This window comes from Haemaphysalis longicornis, unplaced genomic scaffold (genome assembly GCF_048455015.1).
Source record: "Haemaphysalis longicornis isolate Haplotype H1 unplaced genomic scaffold, Haemaphysalis longicornis Haplotype H1 scaffold_1, whole genome shotgun sequence".
NCBI classification, from domain to species: Eukaryota; Metazoa; Arthropoda; class Arachnida; order Ixodida; family Ixodidae; genus Haemaphysalis; species Haemaphysalis longicornis.
Genome location: NW_027526203.1, coordinates 15,685,829 through 15,702,095, shown reverse-complemented (window position 1 = coordinate 15,702,095; position 16,267 = coordinate 15,685,829). Strand labels below are relative to the sequence as shown.

The 16,267-nt window shown below is 46.6% G+C and overlaps 1 protein-coding gene across 1 annotated transcript in view; it reads right to left on the bottom strand.

Moving 5' to 3' along the window:
- Window positions 1-1,968: 1,968 nt before the first annotated feature.
- Window positions 1,969-16,267, bottom strand: part of LOC144175278 (transcriptional adapter 1-like) — a 74,003-nt gene continuing 59,704 nt past the window's right edge. The window contains exons 8-9 of the mRNA XM_077704370.1: window positions 7,923-8,022; window positions 1,969-2,654 (exon numbers count right to left, since the gene is read on the bottom strand). Of these exons, the coding sequence (XP_077560496.1) occupies window positions 2,487-2,654; window positions 7,923-8,022 (268 nt within the window). The 3' untranslated portion in view covers window positions 1,969-2,486. The remainder of the gene's footprint in view (window positions 2,655-7,922; window positions 8,023-16,267) is intronic.

Here is a 16,267-nt window from a genome sequence, read left to right as displayed (position 1 = left end):
TTTGAGTCCAAATAAGTCTGAGTGAGTGGACTCATGAGTGAGTTTGCCGACCTCTGACGTTGATGATATTGAGAACCTCTGGAATTCAAGGGGCAGTCTACTCTCGGAGTAAGTCCTTGTTGATGGAGGTCGTTGAATTCTCGGAGCCCTTCCAAAAGGCCAGAGTGAAAAGCTTTAGCAAGACGAAGTGGTAACGCAGCATGTTCCGATGTACTACACAAGACTTCATAAGCATCTCGGAGCTGCTTTGACAGACTCGCCAGATGTCTGCAAGTGTAAGTCCAGAGCACACGGGCTCCTACAAATGAAGCTGCTACCTTCTTGAGACCGCATTTCCACCATCTCAGCATGCTTGATGAGCAGGGTAGGAAAAGTGTCCACAACAAGGTGCACGAGATGTTGACTGAACATCTCCGTTTGTTTCAAGGAGAACCAAGCACAGAACAGCTGGATACTGAACCCCCGGCAAAGCATACACAGGGTTCGTACGGGCTTCAAAAGCAAAAATTCAGTTTTCAAGGACTTTCAAGGACCAGAAAACGCATTTTCAAGGCCCCCATTTAATGTTTTATCTGGGATTATTTATAAATTTTTCAACATAATGCAAAATTTTGTTATTGCCCAATACCTAAGCACATTAGTGCACATTTAGATAGGCGCTAACAGGTTCGTCAATGCTCCCCCAGCTTAATTTTTTATTTCATGGTTGGTATTTAGAGGTCTTTCTTTTTTCATGGTGTTTTGCTGAGGCTATTTGATTTCAAAACTTCATTAATGTTGCCTGCCTCTTCTGCTTTGTCAGCAAGAGTATGAGCTGAATTTAAATCAGCAAGTGTTGCTGCAAGGCAGGACGAACTATGTACACGTCCACCATTTGCACATAAAAGCAAACACAGATGGAGCGTATGAGGCACAGCAAACATGCAATGAGCGGCCGTCCACAGACTAAATGGAACATGCAAGATAGAGAACAGAAGCCGGCTTTCACTGGATTGTATTGTGACATGGATTTTATTGAGGAGTGCTGATCCCAATGTTGCCTCGTAATAATGACAATCCACCAAACTCATAATTTCACGCAATACACTGAAACTTGATTGTTACAATGTTTCTTTACATTTTTAACACCTAAAATCCACCACAAACATTCTAAATACTTGTGAAAAGATAGGGCCATTGGTTCTCTCCAGAAAAATCAAGGGTTTTCAAGGACAATTTAAAAATTCCAGGACTTTCCAGTCATTGAAATTGACACTTCTAAATTCAAGGGTTTTCAAGGACCTGCGCAAACCCTGATACATTCCCTGAATTTAGGGAGAAGCAGAATTCTGTGCAAGCTCAGCCAGCCGAAAGTTACCTTCAGGGAAGTGAATCGCGTGAGGACATTTAGAAACTGCTCGAAAGGTGGGAGCCCAGCATAGGAAGTACGATTCAATGCACGTACAGCAGTCATGGATTGAAACAGGACAAAAAATATTTCAGGATGCCAATTTGTGCTCAAGACAGCCACGTGATGTCGCCAAGAATTTGGTCAACAAAGGTGAGATGGTGGCTCTGACGTAAGAATACGAGCTAGTATTACATCGATGTGACATGAACTGAAGATGGTGGAAGCTAAAGTGTGTGCAATACTCAACCCCAATTTTTCTCCCTTCAATCTATGATTACTGTCCACACTGGATGCTTTTTTTGATTGTTCGCTACAAAAGCCACAGATCCAAATACTACTACAACCAAATTTCCTTCTATGTCGAAGCCAGGCCTCATGTTATGGGCCCAGGTCACACTAGATACACAGGCGTTTTCACCTTTCTCCTCCATCTGAAAAGCGGGCGCCGCGGCCAGGAATCAAACCCGCGTCCTTGGGCTCAGCAGCACAATGCCTTAGCCACTGAGCCACTGCGATGAGTGACGATAAAGAAAGGGCGGAATGAACGTAGACATGGACAATGCGGGTTGCACAGTGGAAAGCCTCTGAGAAACATTTATTACGTTCCGCAGACTCTGATCTAGAAAGTGGTGCATATTGATAAATAATGCAAATGCACATAGATGTTTTTAATGGAGTACAACTTTGATGGTGAGCCTGTGCTAATAGCGCAAACACCTGGATGTTTGTTTTCTTATGCCTCGTGCTAAAGAACGCCTTGTACTCCAAGGACTTGTGACTTTCTGTTTGCAGACATGAAAAATACATGTATTCACCTGATGATGGTTGGTGCTTAATGGCGCAAGGCTAATTCAACTAGGGCAGAGAGCTCCAAAAAGAGGGCCAGCTTCACTTACAATTGCGGAGGACATACTGACACCCTCACAGCTAGCCACGTGCCACCTCATGTGCAGTGTGTGTGCGACTAAGCGGGAGAACACCCGTCTCGTTGGATAAAGAAAAGAGCGACCAGGTGTGGCACTGGGGCTCCATGGCAAGCTGGGTCGACTGGCGGTGGAGCAGCTCCACCGCGGAAGCCGGAGACAGGGCGGGGCGGTCACCGCCAGGACATGTTCCTCTGCTGTTCGGCCAGCTGTGAGCGCAGCACCTCCTCCTGCTTGCGAATCAGCTCCTGCTCCAGGTCCGCGTGGCTCGGGTGCCACTGCCTGCACAGGCTGTGCTCCAGTGCTGCACTGTGGGCCGAGTGCGAGGGCAGCCACTGTGCCTGCGAGGGGGGGGGTCAAAAAGGAGCAACTCAGTCACCCCTGGTCCAAAACCAGAAAAAAGCTAGCTGCAGTGGCCGAAAGCATGACGCTCAGTACGACTGAGTCATTTTGCGGGTGCACACGTCCTGTCTGCCAAGACTAATCGTCATTGGCAAACAGGACATATGTTATCTAATTGTTCCTTTGCCTTGCTTTTTTTTCTTTTTATATATAACTCAATACCGACCCATTGCAATAAGGCTTTGCTGTTCCTGTAATGGGGAGCAACATGCTTTCCTTCCCATAATTTTATTCACGATGCTGACTGTACCACTTTCAAAGGCATTTGCTTGTGCATTTCAAGTGCCACGCAGAGGGCATGATTGCTCTTCCCTAACTAAACAAATATTAGCCTTAATTATCACATAATGTAGGATCTTTGAAGCAGATAAAGAGCTGTTATTCAAGATAAATGTTGTTTGAATAACGATTCCATTGGAAAAGCCAGGGCCTACTTGTGTAGTACCCGTGCTACACGAGCATTTAAAAGGACATTTGACCATCGAAATTTCAAATACCCTTCAAAAAGGAAGGTGTTCTGCCGATCTACACAACATTTCTCAAAGGCAGTTGAAAGGTTCCACGTTCACTCGCCATGTTTTGGTGTGGCCACTGCTGCTGTTTTGTTTTCATAATTTGACAAAATATTTTAATTTCAAGGTTAACTCCTCCCAACAAACTCCTTCGTGAGTGGTAAAATGATTATAACCTACATACACACACAAAACATGCACAAAGTAGAATGGCAATAAGGCTTCCGTAAGCCTCTTTGTTTTTCCTTTTTTTTTTTGCACCGCTAATCTTGAGAGAACAAAGTCCCCTTCTAAATGTATATTTAGCAAAAGAAAACAAGAACAAGTGAAAAATTATTCGAAGCATGCTCTTTTTACTTGTAAATAATTTTTTGTAAATGCGGCATGCAGAAGCTGCACCCAAGCATACGAATGTCCGCATTTCGGGGGCCTTTGAGAACCTCAAAGGTCAGTTGTGGACTCTTTGCGGGACTCGAACGGCATTACAGCCAAATGCCTTTGAAAAACATAGTGTAGCAGCATTTTCCTTGACTTCAATAAGGCTTTCAATAAAGTACCACACAAGCGCCTGCTAATAAAACTTTCTAAATTAAATCTGCCACCGGATGTTCCAAGCTGGATTGCCCAATTTTTGACTGACAGCTCTCAGTTTGTTTCATCAAAAATGTCAAATCTAACTCACTTTCTGTTAGGTCCGGCGTGCCACAGGGATCTGTCCTTGGCCCGATTTTATTTCCATTATACATCAACAACTAACCTAACAATTTATCATGCAACACTTTCATGTTTGCAGATTATTGTGCTACGTATACACCGCAAAATAACTAACACATTTGATCAAGTAGCCCTACAGAAGGACCTTGAAAAAGTATTAAACTGGTGTGACCGTTGGCTAATGACCCTTAATCCTGGCAAATTCAAATTATTTTCCTTCCACTACCGCAAAAATCTGTTCTGATTTCCCTATGCAATTGCAAACGCAGCTTCTCCGTCACAGGCCGAAAAGGCTATAAAAGCCCTACTGCTCTTTTTGAAGGACAAGGGGCCTGTCAGAACGATTGTAGGGACATTACTATAGTGCAGTGCCCTTAGTTCGCCAATTTTATCAGTGGACCGTATTAGTTTTGTGCATTTTCTGGTTGTGTGCGTTGTTTGTACCGCCTTTCTAGTTGCCTGGTCACGCCTTGTGTTTTTTCTACTTTTCTTTCTCTCATTTTCTCCTTTAATATGTACCGCTGTCCTTTCTTTCCCTTTCATTTCCCGTATCCCCTCCCCCCTGAGTAGGGTAGCCAACCGGACAGTATTCTGGTCAACCTCCCTGCCTTTCCTGTACTATTCCTTCCTTCCTTTTTGAGCATGTGATTCTCGCCCACCTACTACCATACATAGACGCCAAAGATATTTACCCACACACAATATTTGGCTTCCTACCCCACCTGTCAACTCATGACATCTCCTTTAACTACTGGAAGATGTCTTGGCGCACATTTCCCCCCACTCCACCAGGGCTGCCCTTGCTCTCAATTTGAAAAGAGCGTTCGACATTGTGAACCGTGATGCCATCCCCGAAAACTTACTGTAGAAAACGAATGTTTCAGTACACCTAGCACATCCTGCGGAAGGCGTACAAGCAAGTGCTAGGCCTTACTCTTCGCACTGCCACAAGCAAGCTGGAAGCGCTACCAGTGCACAGCAAGGTACAGGAGATCATTGGTGCCCACCTCATTAGCCAACTAGAGCGACTCAGGTAAACTTTGACCGGCCACACAGTGCTGAGGCAGCTACGCTGTCGGACCAGCCACCCTCGACCGGAAACTGTGCCACAGGACATCCACATGCTCATCAGGGTTGCTCCGATCCCATGAAACATGCACCCCGAGCATCATGCACAGCGCAGGCAAGCACAGGTACAATTCCTTCAACGTAAATACTCCGACCTTTTCTGTGCTCCTGGAGCGCGGTGTACAATGGGCCAGTGATGAGCTACACAGCTTTTTTCACACTGGAGGTATTGGAGCATGCATGGAAACTGTGCGGCTGGGCAGCACTTCAGTTTTGACCCAGCGCGTGTATGCTACTGGTGAAAACAAGAGGTTTGGGCAATGGACAGGGATTGCCGTGTGTTTCGTGGGCCCAAAGAAGGGAAGTTTCCCGGTGTGGGAAAAGAAGTTTTGGAGGGCCTTGATGGCATGGAAGACGATGCGCTGTGAGCCAACGACAAACATGAAGCCGCAAGAGGCTTCAGCAAGGACGAAAGCTTCATGACGAGTAAGGGGCCACTATCATGCTGTACATAATTACCTACGTGATTTTACTTGAAAGGTAAGGTTTTGACAGCGCTTCTCTTAGCATCTTTGTTGTATGAAATTTCAACTTTTAAAAATCTGTTGCAACTTTTCCCCGCATAATGAACCCTCCCCCCAAATTTAAGCCGAATTTTCCGAGATAAAAGTGGGTTCATTACGCGAGTAAATATGGTATATCTGGTGCCCTACTTTTTCAAACTTGTTGTAAGGAATATATTTCTTGTGTGTTTTTAGCGCGGTATTTCTCATTTTAAACTAAGCATAATTTCATGTATCCCAGTTAAATGAAACAACTGTTCTTTTGCATTTTCCAAATTGCAAATACAGCTAAACCTCGATGTAACAAAGTCGATAAAATTCGTAATTTACTTTGTTACATTGAAATTCGCAGTCATAATGAAGTGTTCATCCCGTGAAGTGCTTCCTGCAAAAGAAAACGTAGCGTGCATACACGGCTGGTGCACTGTTTTTGTTTCTATCGGAGCCTAATCGTCTACGCGGGCATCAGCGTTAACCGAATTGAGCGTTTTCTCCCCGCAAAAACGTGCCCCGCAAGCCACAGGTGCGCTGACGCAGCCGTGGAGACCACCGGCGCGATGCGGGTAGCTCCAGCGACCGCTTCTAACCGCTTGCTGAAACGCAACTCGAGGGACAAACGAGAGGGGCATGCGAGAAAAAAAGCGGATAACGTGGGCAGAATTTTCACTTTAAAACGTCATATGCGCCGCTTACGAAAGCACCCATCAAATATCCTCCGCGGCGGTAAGCCTAATCGTCTGGCTAGCCGGCATCGCCGAGCGCTTCGAAGCTCCCGCCATAGGGTGCGTGCCTCCCCATTGGCGAAACTGGTCAGGCTCCTCCCACTGCCACACGTGCAGTGCGAGTCACCAGAAGCCACCGCCAGTGCGCAACCGCGGACACGGGTGGGAAAAAAACGTGCGCGCAAGGCTCATAAAGAATCACAAATGCTTGCTGAAACGATAAAACCCGACAAGCATGAGCGAACTCGAACGAAGGGCAAAGCGGCGGCATGCGGCGGCGGCGGCCCCACCAGAGGCGATTATAGGCTTACCACTGCGGAGAATATTTGATGGGCGCTTTAGTAAGCGGCGCGTACGTAAGACGTTTTACTGTGAAAATTTCGCCCACGTTATTCGCGTTTCTTTCTTGCGTGCCCCTCGAGTTGCGTTTCAGCGGGCGGTTAGAAGCAGTCGCTGGAGCTACCCACATCGCGTGGATGGTCTCCTCGGCTGCGTCAGCGCGCCTGTGGTTTGCGGGGCGCGTTTTGCGGTTTTGCGGGGAGAAAACGCCCCATGCGGTTAACGCTGATGCCCACGTAGACGATTAAGCCCCAACAGAAACAGAAACAGTGCGCCAGCCGTGTATGCACGCCATGCAGTTGGTAGGCAAGGGGCTCAATCAGACTCTGCAGCTCGTTGCATCCGCGGCATTGGGTGGCCCGTGTTGCCGTTCGCATTTTATTGAGATTCCATTTTGACGCTTGCGTCTCCCAAAATAATACCTATACAATTTAAATTTCGTGCCTAGTTCTCCATGAAACTTCGTTACATCGAAATTCCGGCGAACGAGACTTCATTACACAGAGGGTGAAAATACATGGTGTGCATACACTTGAATTTATGAAAAATTCCGTGGTTCATTACATAGAGGGTTTCGTTACACTGAAGTTCGTTACATCGAGGTTTAACTGTACTTTGAAAATGTACGTGGAAATTTTCGAATAGTGCTATTTGATTTGAAGCTGATTCGAACAGTGCGTTATTCGCTTCCATATTCAGAAGTTTCAAATTTTCGCACACCCAGCAGTGCCCACACTCACATTTTACCCCCAGTTGTTTTTAACAACAACATTACGGATAGTGCTTCACACGTTGTGTTGCATTAGCCTAGTGACTTCAGTAAAACTATAACGACAGTAGAACTTTTCCGCCTTCTCAAACTAACCTACTCTACTTCAATGGCCCTTGCAGTTTAGAAGGTACACCGGCACAGTCTACAGGCATCAAGTGTTCAACATGCAGAGCCCTACAGTGCCTCCCTGGCTTCTTGTGAGAGCATCGTAGCCAAGGAGGCACCCCGACCATCACAGGGCAGCTGCTGTAGGGACAGGACAGATAGGGGGCGGTGGCTAGCTTCCACTGCGATTGCGTCCATTGCCGTGCAGCATCCCGTTGGGATGTTCATTTTGTATTTCATTGGCGCGTGGACAACAGCTTCCCCCCCCCCCCCCCCCCGTGTTCCCAGGTTTCCGGTATCACAGTCCCCTGTGGAAGCCTCCTCTCAGGACATGATGGCGGAAGAAGGCACCGACGACAGCCGCGAGCAAGGTTGTGCACGAGAGAGTGGTGCCCGCATTCAGGATACGTACCTGCAGTGTGTCAACCAGGTCGATGACGGAGCGGGCCCGCTTTCTGGGTGGGGGGTCGTAGGCCACCTCGAACGCTGCCCGGCTCTCAGCTGCTGCACGGCTGAAATGAGCATCCACTGTAGTTGGCTCTAATACCCGTGCCACACGTACATGAAGCCAAATTCCTGAAGTTTTAATGCCATTAATTCTGGAACCTTGATGCGCTAGGACACAGGGACAAGCGAGTGGGGCACACAAGGTACTACTTCCAACAGTTTTATTAGCAGATGAAAACACATACATATACACATGACCACTGGCCCACGTCATAATACAATCTTACACGTCACACTCCATTCAAAAAATCACGCTCTTTCTTCGATAAGGCGACAGACGCAGTACTAACACAGTCGTGGTCCGCTTTTGCTATCATGTCAGCTTCTATTATCTCTTGCGAAAGCTGGTTCTTATGCTTGGCGACAACTGCACACTTGTCGAACAGGGGCTTGCAACCATGCTGCTTACAGTGTGACGCAAGCCATCTGAAATGTGCACTGTTGATGATACAGACACGCGAAGAAAGGACTTATACAGGGATGTCATGCACGAGCTAGTTGTCGCTGGCAATTATGCTTTGCGAAGCCCAGATGAGCAGTCTCGGATGCCCACCAGAAAGCAAAAAACATGCATCCTCGAGAGAGAGCTCGGAGCAACGAGAAGAAGAGGGCTGGACACGTAGACAAGTTCTAGAGCGTCAGCGGAGTCCTCTGGAGAAAGACCAGCAAACTGGAAAACTGCACAAGCTATTGTACGCAACACGGCGGACATCTAAACGACTGACCACAATGCGGAGGAGCAAAAGCAGGCTCGAAAATAAGCATGGGGAGCAAGGTCAGCCACGTCAAGGGAAAGGTGTTGCACCACAAGCGGAAAGAACTGGCCCAAATATTTTGCGTGATCTCGAAGAGTGGATGATAGGAGTGTTTCCGCACCTTCAGATACCGTTGAGAGAAAGCTCGTGTGCCAGCTGTGGAAAAGGTAGGAGGAAAGCTGTTTGGAGAAACCAAAGTGGTTGCCCTGAGCAAGACGTTAAGGCTCGCTGGAAGAAGGTGAAAATGAAGCACTCGGGTTGCGGAGCTGACCGCTATCACGGACTGGATATGGCAGGAATGGGGACTGATACAGAAAGAGAACAGTTTACTTCTGCAGAAAGAGTAAGACAGAATTGTGATTGTACTCAAAAAACCCCATTGTATAGATGTATTCAGAGGTGTGTATTGGTCAATTGTAGTTAGAGAAGTGTTGAACTGTGAACTGTGTGAACTGGGAATTGGGGTGAACTGTGTGGAGCGGACATGACTAAGGTGGGGTTAGAGATGGTGAGTGGCTGCTTGTGCTATTAGGGAACAACATGCGAATAAGTGTACGGTGCGCGGTCAACAGTGAAGTGTACGGTGATGAAGAAAGTGATGGTGAACAATGGGTGATGACTGCGGTGAACACTGACTGCGTGATAGTGAACATTCTGAGGGTGAACAATAGGATTGTGAAAAATAAGTGCAAGAAGAGTCAACAGAGGCTCTGGGCTTAAAGTTAATCTTTGCCTCCCTGAGAGAGGTTGGAAAGAAGTTTTTTGGAAAAAAACTCTTGAAGAGGGGGGTAGTGCCATGAGTCAAGGACAATCCCCGCAACGACGCCGAAGGAGATCAAGGAAGAGAAGAAAAAAGAGGAAGGGAGATCGAGGATCACGCGGAGGGAGACACCGGGCAGTCCATGGCCCCGATTCAAACGCCCGCAGGTTATAGTTGTACAGTCCTTACTAGACCCCTTACATGTGGCCCTTTTGTCTGTCCCTGTTCCTAATCATTCAGTATCATCTTTAGAAGTAGCCTTTGATGAAATTTTTCCCACGAATGCTAAATTACTCCCATTGAGTCTTTTATCAGGCCTTTTGCAAGATCACCTTACCGGTTTCCCCTCCCATGTAATCATTGCAACCGAAGCCTCTGTGCGGAATGAGAAGGCAGGAGTGGGCATTTTTTCTCCCGGTTTGGATTGGGCCTTTTCCCTCCGATTGCTTGACTTCACTACATCTTTTCATGCTGAATATCTAGCGATTGTTCTGGCCCTTAGAAAGCTACATTCAGATACACAACACGCAATTGTGCTTACAGATTCTCTTGCTGTTTGCACTGCCCTATCGTGCTCAAAGTCTTCTCCCCTACGTTGGGCCCTTGGGTATTTACTGCCTCCGTCTTTACAAAAACTTCGTTTGGTGTGGGTGCCTGGACACGCAGGCATCTGGCTCAACGAAGCGGCCGACACTCTGGTGGGCATTGCATTGGATGGCCCAGTGATGGAGGTTCTACCACCCATAAATTTTGTCACCTCGGCACGCTTTCGAAGATTAGGCCTGTTACAAAGCATGGCGGAATCTGCGTACGCAAGTTCTGACCTCGAGCACCTTCAGCACTCATGGAAGTGCCGGATTAGTCAGTCACGAGCTTGTGAAGTTACCCTCACCAGCTTTCGGTGTGGTGTCCCAAATTTAAATTATGACTTGTATCGCTGCAATCTGGCCCCTTCACCACTCTGTACATTTTGTAACGAATTAGAAACAGCTGAACATTTTTTCCTCTCCTGCCGACGGTACTCCTCCATACGAAAAAGATACTTAGAAAACAGCTTTAACAAATTGACCTTCCCACTGTCTGTTCCTCTGATCTTATTGTTCGGGGCGAAGGCACTGGGTTTTAGCCGCGCAGATCTTTGCTCCACCGTGCACGTGTTCATTTCGGAATCTGGCCGTCTCCCGTACTAGCCCCAGGCCATGCCGGGCTTCCCTCAAAAAGATCCCTGCGTGTATGATCGCTGCTATCGGTGCCTTCCCGCCCCCTACCTCTCCTTCGCCAGCTTCCCTTCTTGTTTTATTTCTCTACATACTTTTCATGTTTTCTTTCCTTTATTTTTTAGTTTATTTTATGTTGGTTTCAACACTTCCTGAGGCTACGTCTCATGTTTGAGCAGTTTTTTTTTCTGTATATATTTCCCTAATATTTTATTTAATTCCTTAAATGTGCTTCTTTAATTACTTTGTAATTTCTCTCTGCGAGCGCCCCTTTCCTGGCCAATCCCCCTGAGTGGGTATAAGCCATCTCTTTTGGCACCACCACCACTACCACCACACCGGGCTCCCCAAGAGCGAAGCCTGGAGTGACGAGACCGAAGGCACCGACGTCGCCATGCAAGCCTGGGCGGAAGCGGGCCGACGACGCATCGGCTCCGGTCTCCCGACGTTCCGCCAACCCACGCCTTCGAGGCTCCAGCGGCGATGGGCGCGCGTCTGCGGTCAGCGACATCGTATCGTCGTCCTGTGCTACGACGGCCCCGATAACGGCAAGGTCCTCTGGAGTACCAGCCTCACCACGCTAGCCACCCAACATCGCGATGACGGCACGCGGGTACCAGCTCTTCGCGGCTCCTTACGTCAACAACCAGCTTCATACGTCAACACCTCCGAATTATGTAAGCCTCACCTGGTGAATCTTTCTAGGACAGTTTTGGCTGTTAGGTAGAAGTGGGTTAGGACATTGTACATATATTAGTGTGAATGTTTTGGTAGTTTGATTGCTAGAGCGTGTAGTTTTCTTTACTCCAGTTTGGTTTCGACGTACGTGTTCTGTGTGATAAATCTCGTTTGCCAATCATGTCCGGGTTTCCCGTTTCCTTCTTCTCTGCCGAGTAGGACGCGTGACACCATCCCTCAGTGTTGTTCTTTACATTATTGCCGTGTTCACGGAGGCGATCATTGAGGCACCGCCCTGTTTGGCCGATATACCTTTTCCCACAGTCCAACGCAAGGCTGTAAACAACGCCTTCTGCGCAAGCCACAAAGTGGTTATTGTGCTTTTTGTTGCACCTCGGTTTCGTGGGAAGGCTGGGGTCCGTCAGTCTGCATAGCTTGCCCAATTTGTTGGGAGCCGAAAAAACGACAAACGACCCTTACTTTTGACCGCTCGGCTATCTTTTTCAAATTGTGGGAAAGTTTATGCACCTACGGTATTACCACCGTTTTTTGCTTTTCGATGGGCATTGCCTCGATCTCACCGTTGCCTCTTTTTTTCCGTTCCTTGGGCAATGTTTTCGCTACCGAAACTAACACATGTTTGGGGTACCCAGCCTGAGACAAGCGCGCATCTTGATTGCCAAGGCTCTGACTCATTAAATGAGGATGAGATTTATTTAAGGCATTTCCGAAGCATAATTTTACGATTCCCCTTTTCACAAGCTTGGAATGCGCAGAGTTGTAGGGGAGGAGCGGCTTATTTGCTCGTGGTGCGTAGCACCAGCAGACATGTTTATCTTTAAATGAAATACATAAATCTAAAAACCGGATTGGCCCATTGTCGGGAAGTTCATGTGTTAGTTAAAGCGGTGCAAGGCACTGCCTAACTTTTGTTAATACATTGAAAGCCTCCGACTCATACATGCCATGAATTGCAAGCGTGGCATGTTGTTTGAGCGAAAGCGGACCACGACTGTGTTAGTACTGCGTCTGTCGCCTTATCGAAGAAAAAGCATGATTTTTTTAATGGAGTGTGACGTGTAAGATTGTATTATGACGTGGGCCAGTGGTCATGTGTATATGTATGTGTTTTCGTCTGCTAATAAAACTGTTGGAAGTAGCGCCTTGTGTGCCCCACTCGCTTGTCCCTGTGTCCTAGCGCTTCAAGGTTCCGTCATGTCATACCAACAGGCCCAAAGCAGCACCCTCGTGAGCCATTAATTCATTGCTACATGCAAAAATCTAATGACATTCGCTCTAATGTCATTTCTGATTTAAGGAGTTCCGCACAACTCATTCGCCTTCACGAACACCTTAAATCTGCCTACCGGGCCCTACCCTCGAGCGCAATGAGTGCCAAATGAAACCAACGAAACACTCAGTACCAGAGTGTTGACGTGGAAACGTAGCTGAACTTCGGAATAACATGATTTTTTGTGCACTCTGGGTGGCGAAGTTCTGAAAAAGATGAAGTTCACTAAAACAGAGGAAAAAGGCAAAATAACGTGTTACTTGTCGTTTTGAATTTTTCGGATTTGGCTACCGCTGGCAGGTGCCGCAGCTGCTGAAGCCACTTTTAGAAACGGCTCACACCATTTTTTAGAAAACACTATTTCTCATAACGTTTTCTTTCACAAAAAACATTTTTAACCCTTGTAGGGCGTTTTTATCTGGGTTAAAAACTTCTAAAATGTGAGTGCGTTAATCTTTTTGGCCATTATCACCATCACGGCCAACAAATTTCCTTCGCATTTTCGCGTGTAGCACGGCCCGCTCAAATAATGTAATTCGGTATCTTAACTCTTTCGTTACCGCGCAAAATTGACCAATTTTGAAGGGTCTAACAAAACATTTTTTTGTGCTATAAATATTGGTTAGGCACACATTGCAGTGACATAAAATGCAGATTATTCCACGCGCTTTCCAACCATACCAGTTTTAATAATGTTTTCCTAAATAATAATTGCGAAAAAAAATATCGAATTTGAAAATTTTGTCCACGCGCCGAAGAAAATAAGAAAAAGTAAGTTGTGTATAATAAACGACCAGTAGTAGAAAAAATTTAGAATATACATTTTGTAGGTAGACATTTCAAAAACCCGTCCTAGAAAAAAAAATTGAGTTGCGCAGTGCAATTTGTGAGATATAAAAAAAAAATGTTAGCGCGCGTGGTGCCCGTGCCATGTGGTGAAGCCCAACCACTATTTCAAATTTTGCTATTTTAGATGGTTCTCTGGAAGAAATTTGGTAGTTTGACATTATTAAAGGCCCAAATTAGCCTCCACGTGATGTAAAAACACCTTGTCAATGATTACGACCGGCACAATATTGAAGGCAAGCAAGCGATGTGAAAAAAATCGGCTTGGAGTTGAGAACCAAACTCTTTGGTGGATGCTTGTTGACGTTCTGATCATCACTTATGAGTCAGAACTTTCATTTGCGGTTTATTATCATGTTCTGACTCACTATGATAGCCCTGCTTGCAGGAATAAGGCACAATGCGCTAGAATCATGCCCAGCAAGCTTTCACCAAGCCGCCGTCAGGCTGTGAAGCGAGTTCAGCACCTCGAGCCTACTACATTGCAGCGCCACCTAACAATTTTGAGAAGAAACAAATACAAGGCTGTTGGAGACTTCGTCAGAATAGATAGTACTACTAAGAAGCGACACTAGACCTCCGGAAATACCTCGTATGAAACCGAAACTGGCCGATGAACAGCTGGTGGTGTTCAAGGCCAATTGGAAGCATTCTCCTCGTCTGGACTGATACCCGACGACTTGGTGTTATCGTTTGACTTTTAGCGGAAGCTCTTATCGCAAAAGCAAGGCGTAGATAAAGTGGAAGCGCGAGCGGCATGCTTGTTTTGAGGAGCAGTAGCGGGGAACGGAGGCGCCATGGCAAATGAGCTTGTAGTTGGGTAACTGCGTAGTAGCGCCAAATATGAATTTCGCAATGCAAAAACGAAACCGAAACTGCTGGAAACTGGTTGAAAATGGCAGGCACACTTGCTAGACATGCGGGGGACCATCAGAAATAAGCTTTGGGAGAATAAAGCTGCCCTTTGACCGAACCAAAGATCATAAGTGAATAGCTGGGGCCATTTTCAAGTAATTATCACCTCTCAACACTGTCGGATTACAAAGTTGACCTCATTATTTGGTATTTGACTTGCCAGGAACCTTTTGACAAAAAAAAATATTACGGTAATGCAGCCTAACCACGATCTGCATCCTTTTTTCTCAAGTGCAGCAGCCACGCCCCCTTCCTCAAAAACACACGCACCTAAGCTCGCAAAAAACGCCGTCAAAAATCTCAATGTCGCCGGAGCGGGAAAATTTAAACTGATTCTAGAAGGGCAGTGCCTAGACTAACCACAGGCCGCATTAGGTGTACGAGAAACAACTACAAAATGTTGAAATAGGCAATATAAATCATCGATCACCGGTGATCGATTTGAATAGGCGTGGTAACGAAAGAGTTAAGGCCTTAAAAAGTTAATGCCATTTTTGGTGTACGTGTGGGCACGGGTAGAAGGCAACCTACTTCCATATCAGATCATGCAAACAGCCTTCTTCTCTTAGTGCTCATGAATACTGCCAGCTGTGCAAAGCAGATGCTGTCAAAAATCTCCATAGACAGCATTACAGCGAGGTGCCATAAAAACCCTCGTGTAACCCCAAGCTTCCTTTTTTATAAATTTTCTGTGTGTAATTTCTCACTTTTATTATAGGCTGATCACACAGTTTCCAGCCCAAAAATTGCAGTTCCGGTTTCAATGTTGCCCAGTGCTATCATCATCAAGACTTGTAGTGGAGGAAGCGCACCCTGCAGTGGCATCAGCAGGCTACTTCTTGTTTCAACTTGTTTCATTTTGGCCACGCCAACTTCCCAACAGCTGATTCTATGAGAGGTCAAACATGAATGTACACTCGCATACCGTATTCACTCGCGTAATGAACCCACTTTTTTTCCAGAAAATTTGGCATGAATTTGGCGGGAGGGTTCATTATGCGGGAAAAAATTAACACAGATTTTTTAAAAGTTGAAATTCAACACAATAAAGTTGCTAAGAGAAGCGCATCAGAGCCTTGCCATTTTTGTAAAAACACCTCGGTGATTATGTAATGGCATTTCTTTTTTATTCTGAACATGCCAGTGGCCCCCTGCTCGCCATGGAGCTGTCCTCCTCACTGAAGTCGCTTGCGGCTTCACATTCGTAGTTGGCCCGCAGCGCACCATCTTCCGTGCCGTCAAGGCACTCAAAAACTTCTTTTCTCACACCCGAAAACCTCCCTTTTTTGGGCCCACGGAACACGGCGATCCTTGTTCACCGACCAAAAACTGTGTTTTCTGTCGTAGCAGACACGCAGTGGGTCAACACTGAAGTGCCACCCAGCCGCGCAGTTTCCTATGCATCAACGCGTGCTCCACCACATTCAGTTTAAAACCGTCTGTGCAGCTCATGTACTGGCCCATCGTACGGCACGCACCAGGAGCACAAAAAAAGATCGCAACACAGCTGAACAACACCACCATGGAGTGTCACGGCGAAGTCGCGGAACAGCAAGAGCAGGAGAGTGCGGAGTACGTTTAGTGCTTTGTTTTGCACGCTGCCAAAACTAGCCGGAACGGCAAAGAGCAAGGAAGGAGTTCGGAGTACGTTTTGCGCTTTGTTCACACGCCGCAACGTTTTTATGTCGCAAGGTTTGTTTTGTGTTCAGCAGGCGGCGCTCCGCAAGCGCACAATTTCTAAATTGTGAGCCACAGCATTCCCACTCACGTCTCTTGCTACGGTTGAGG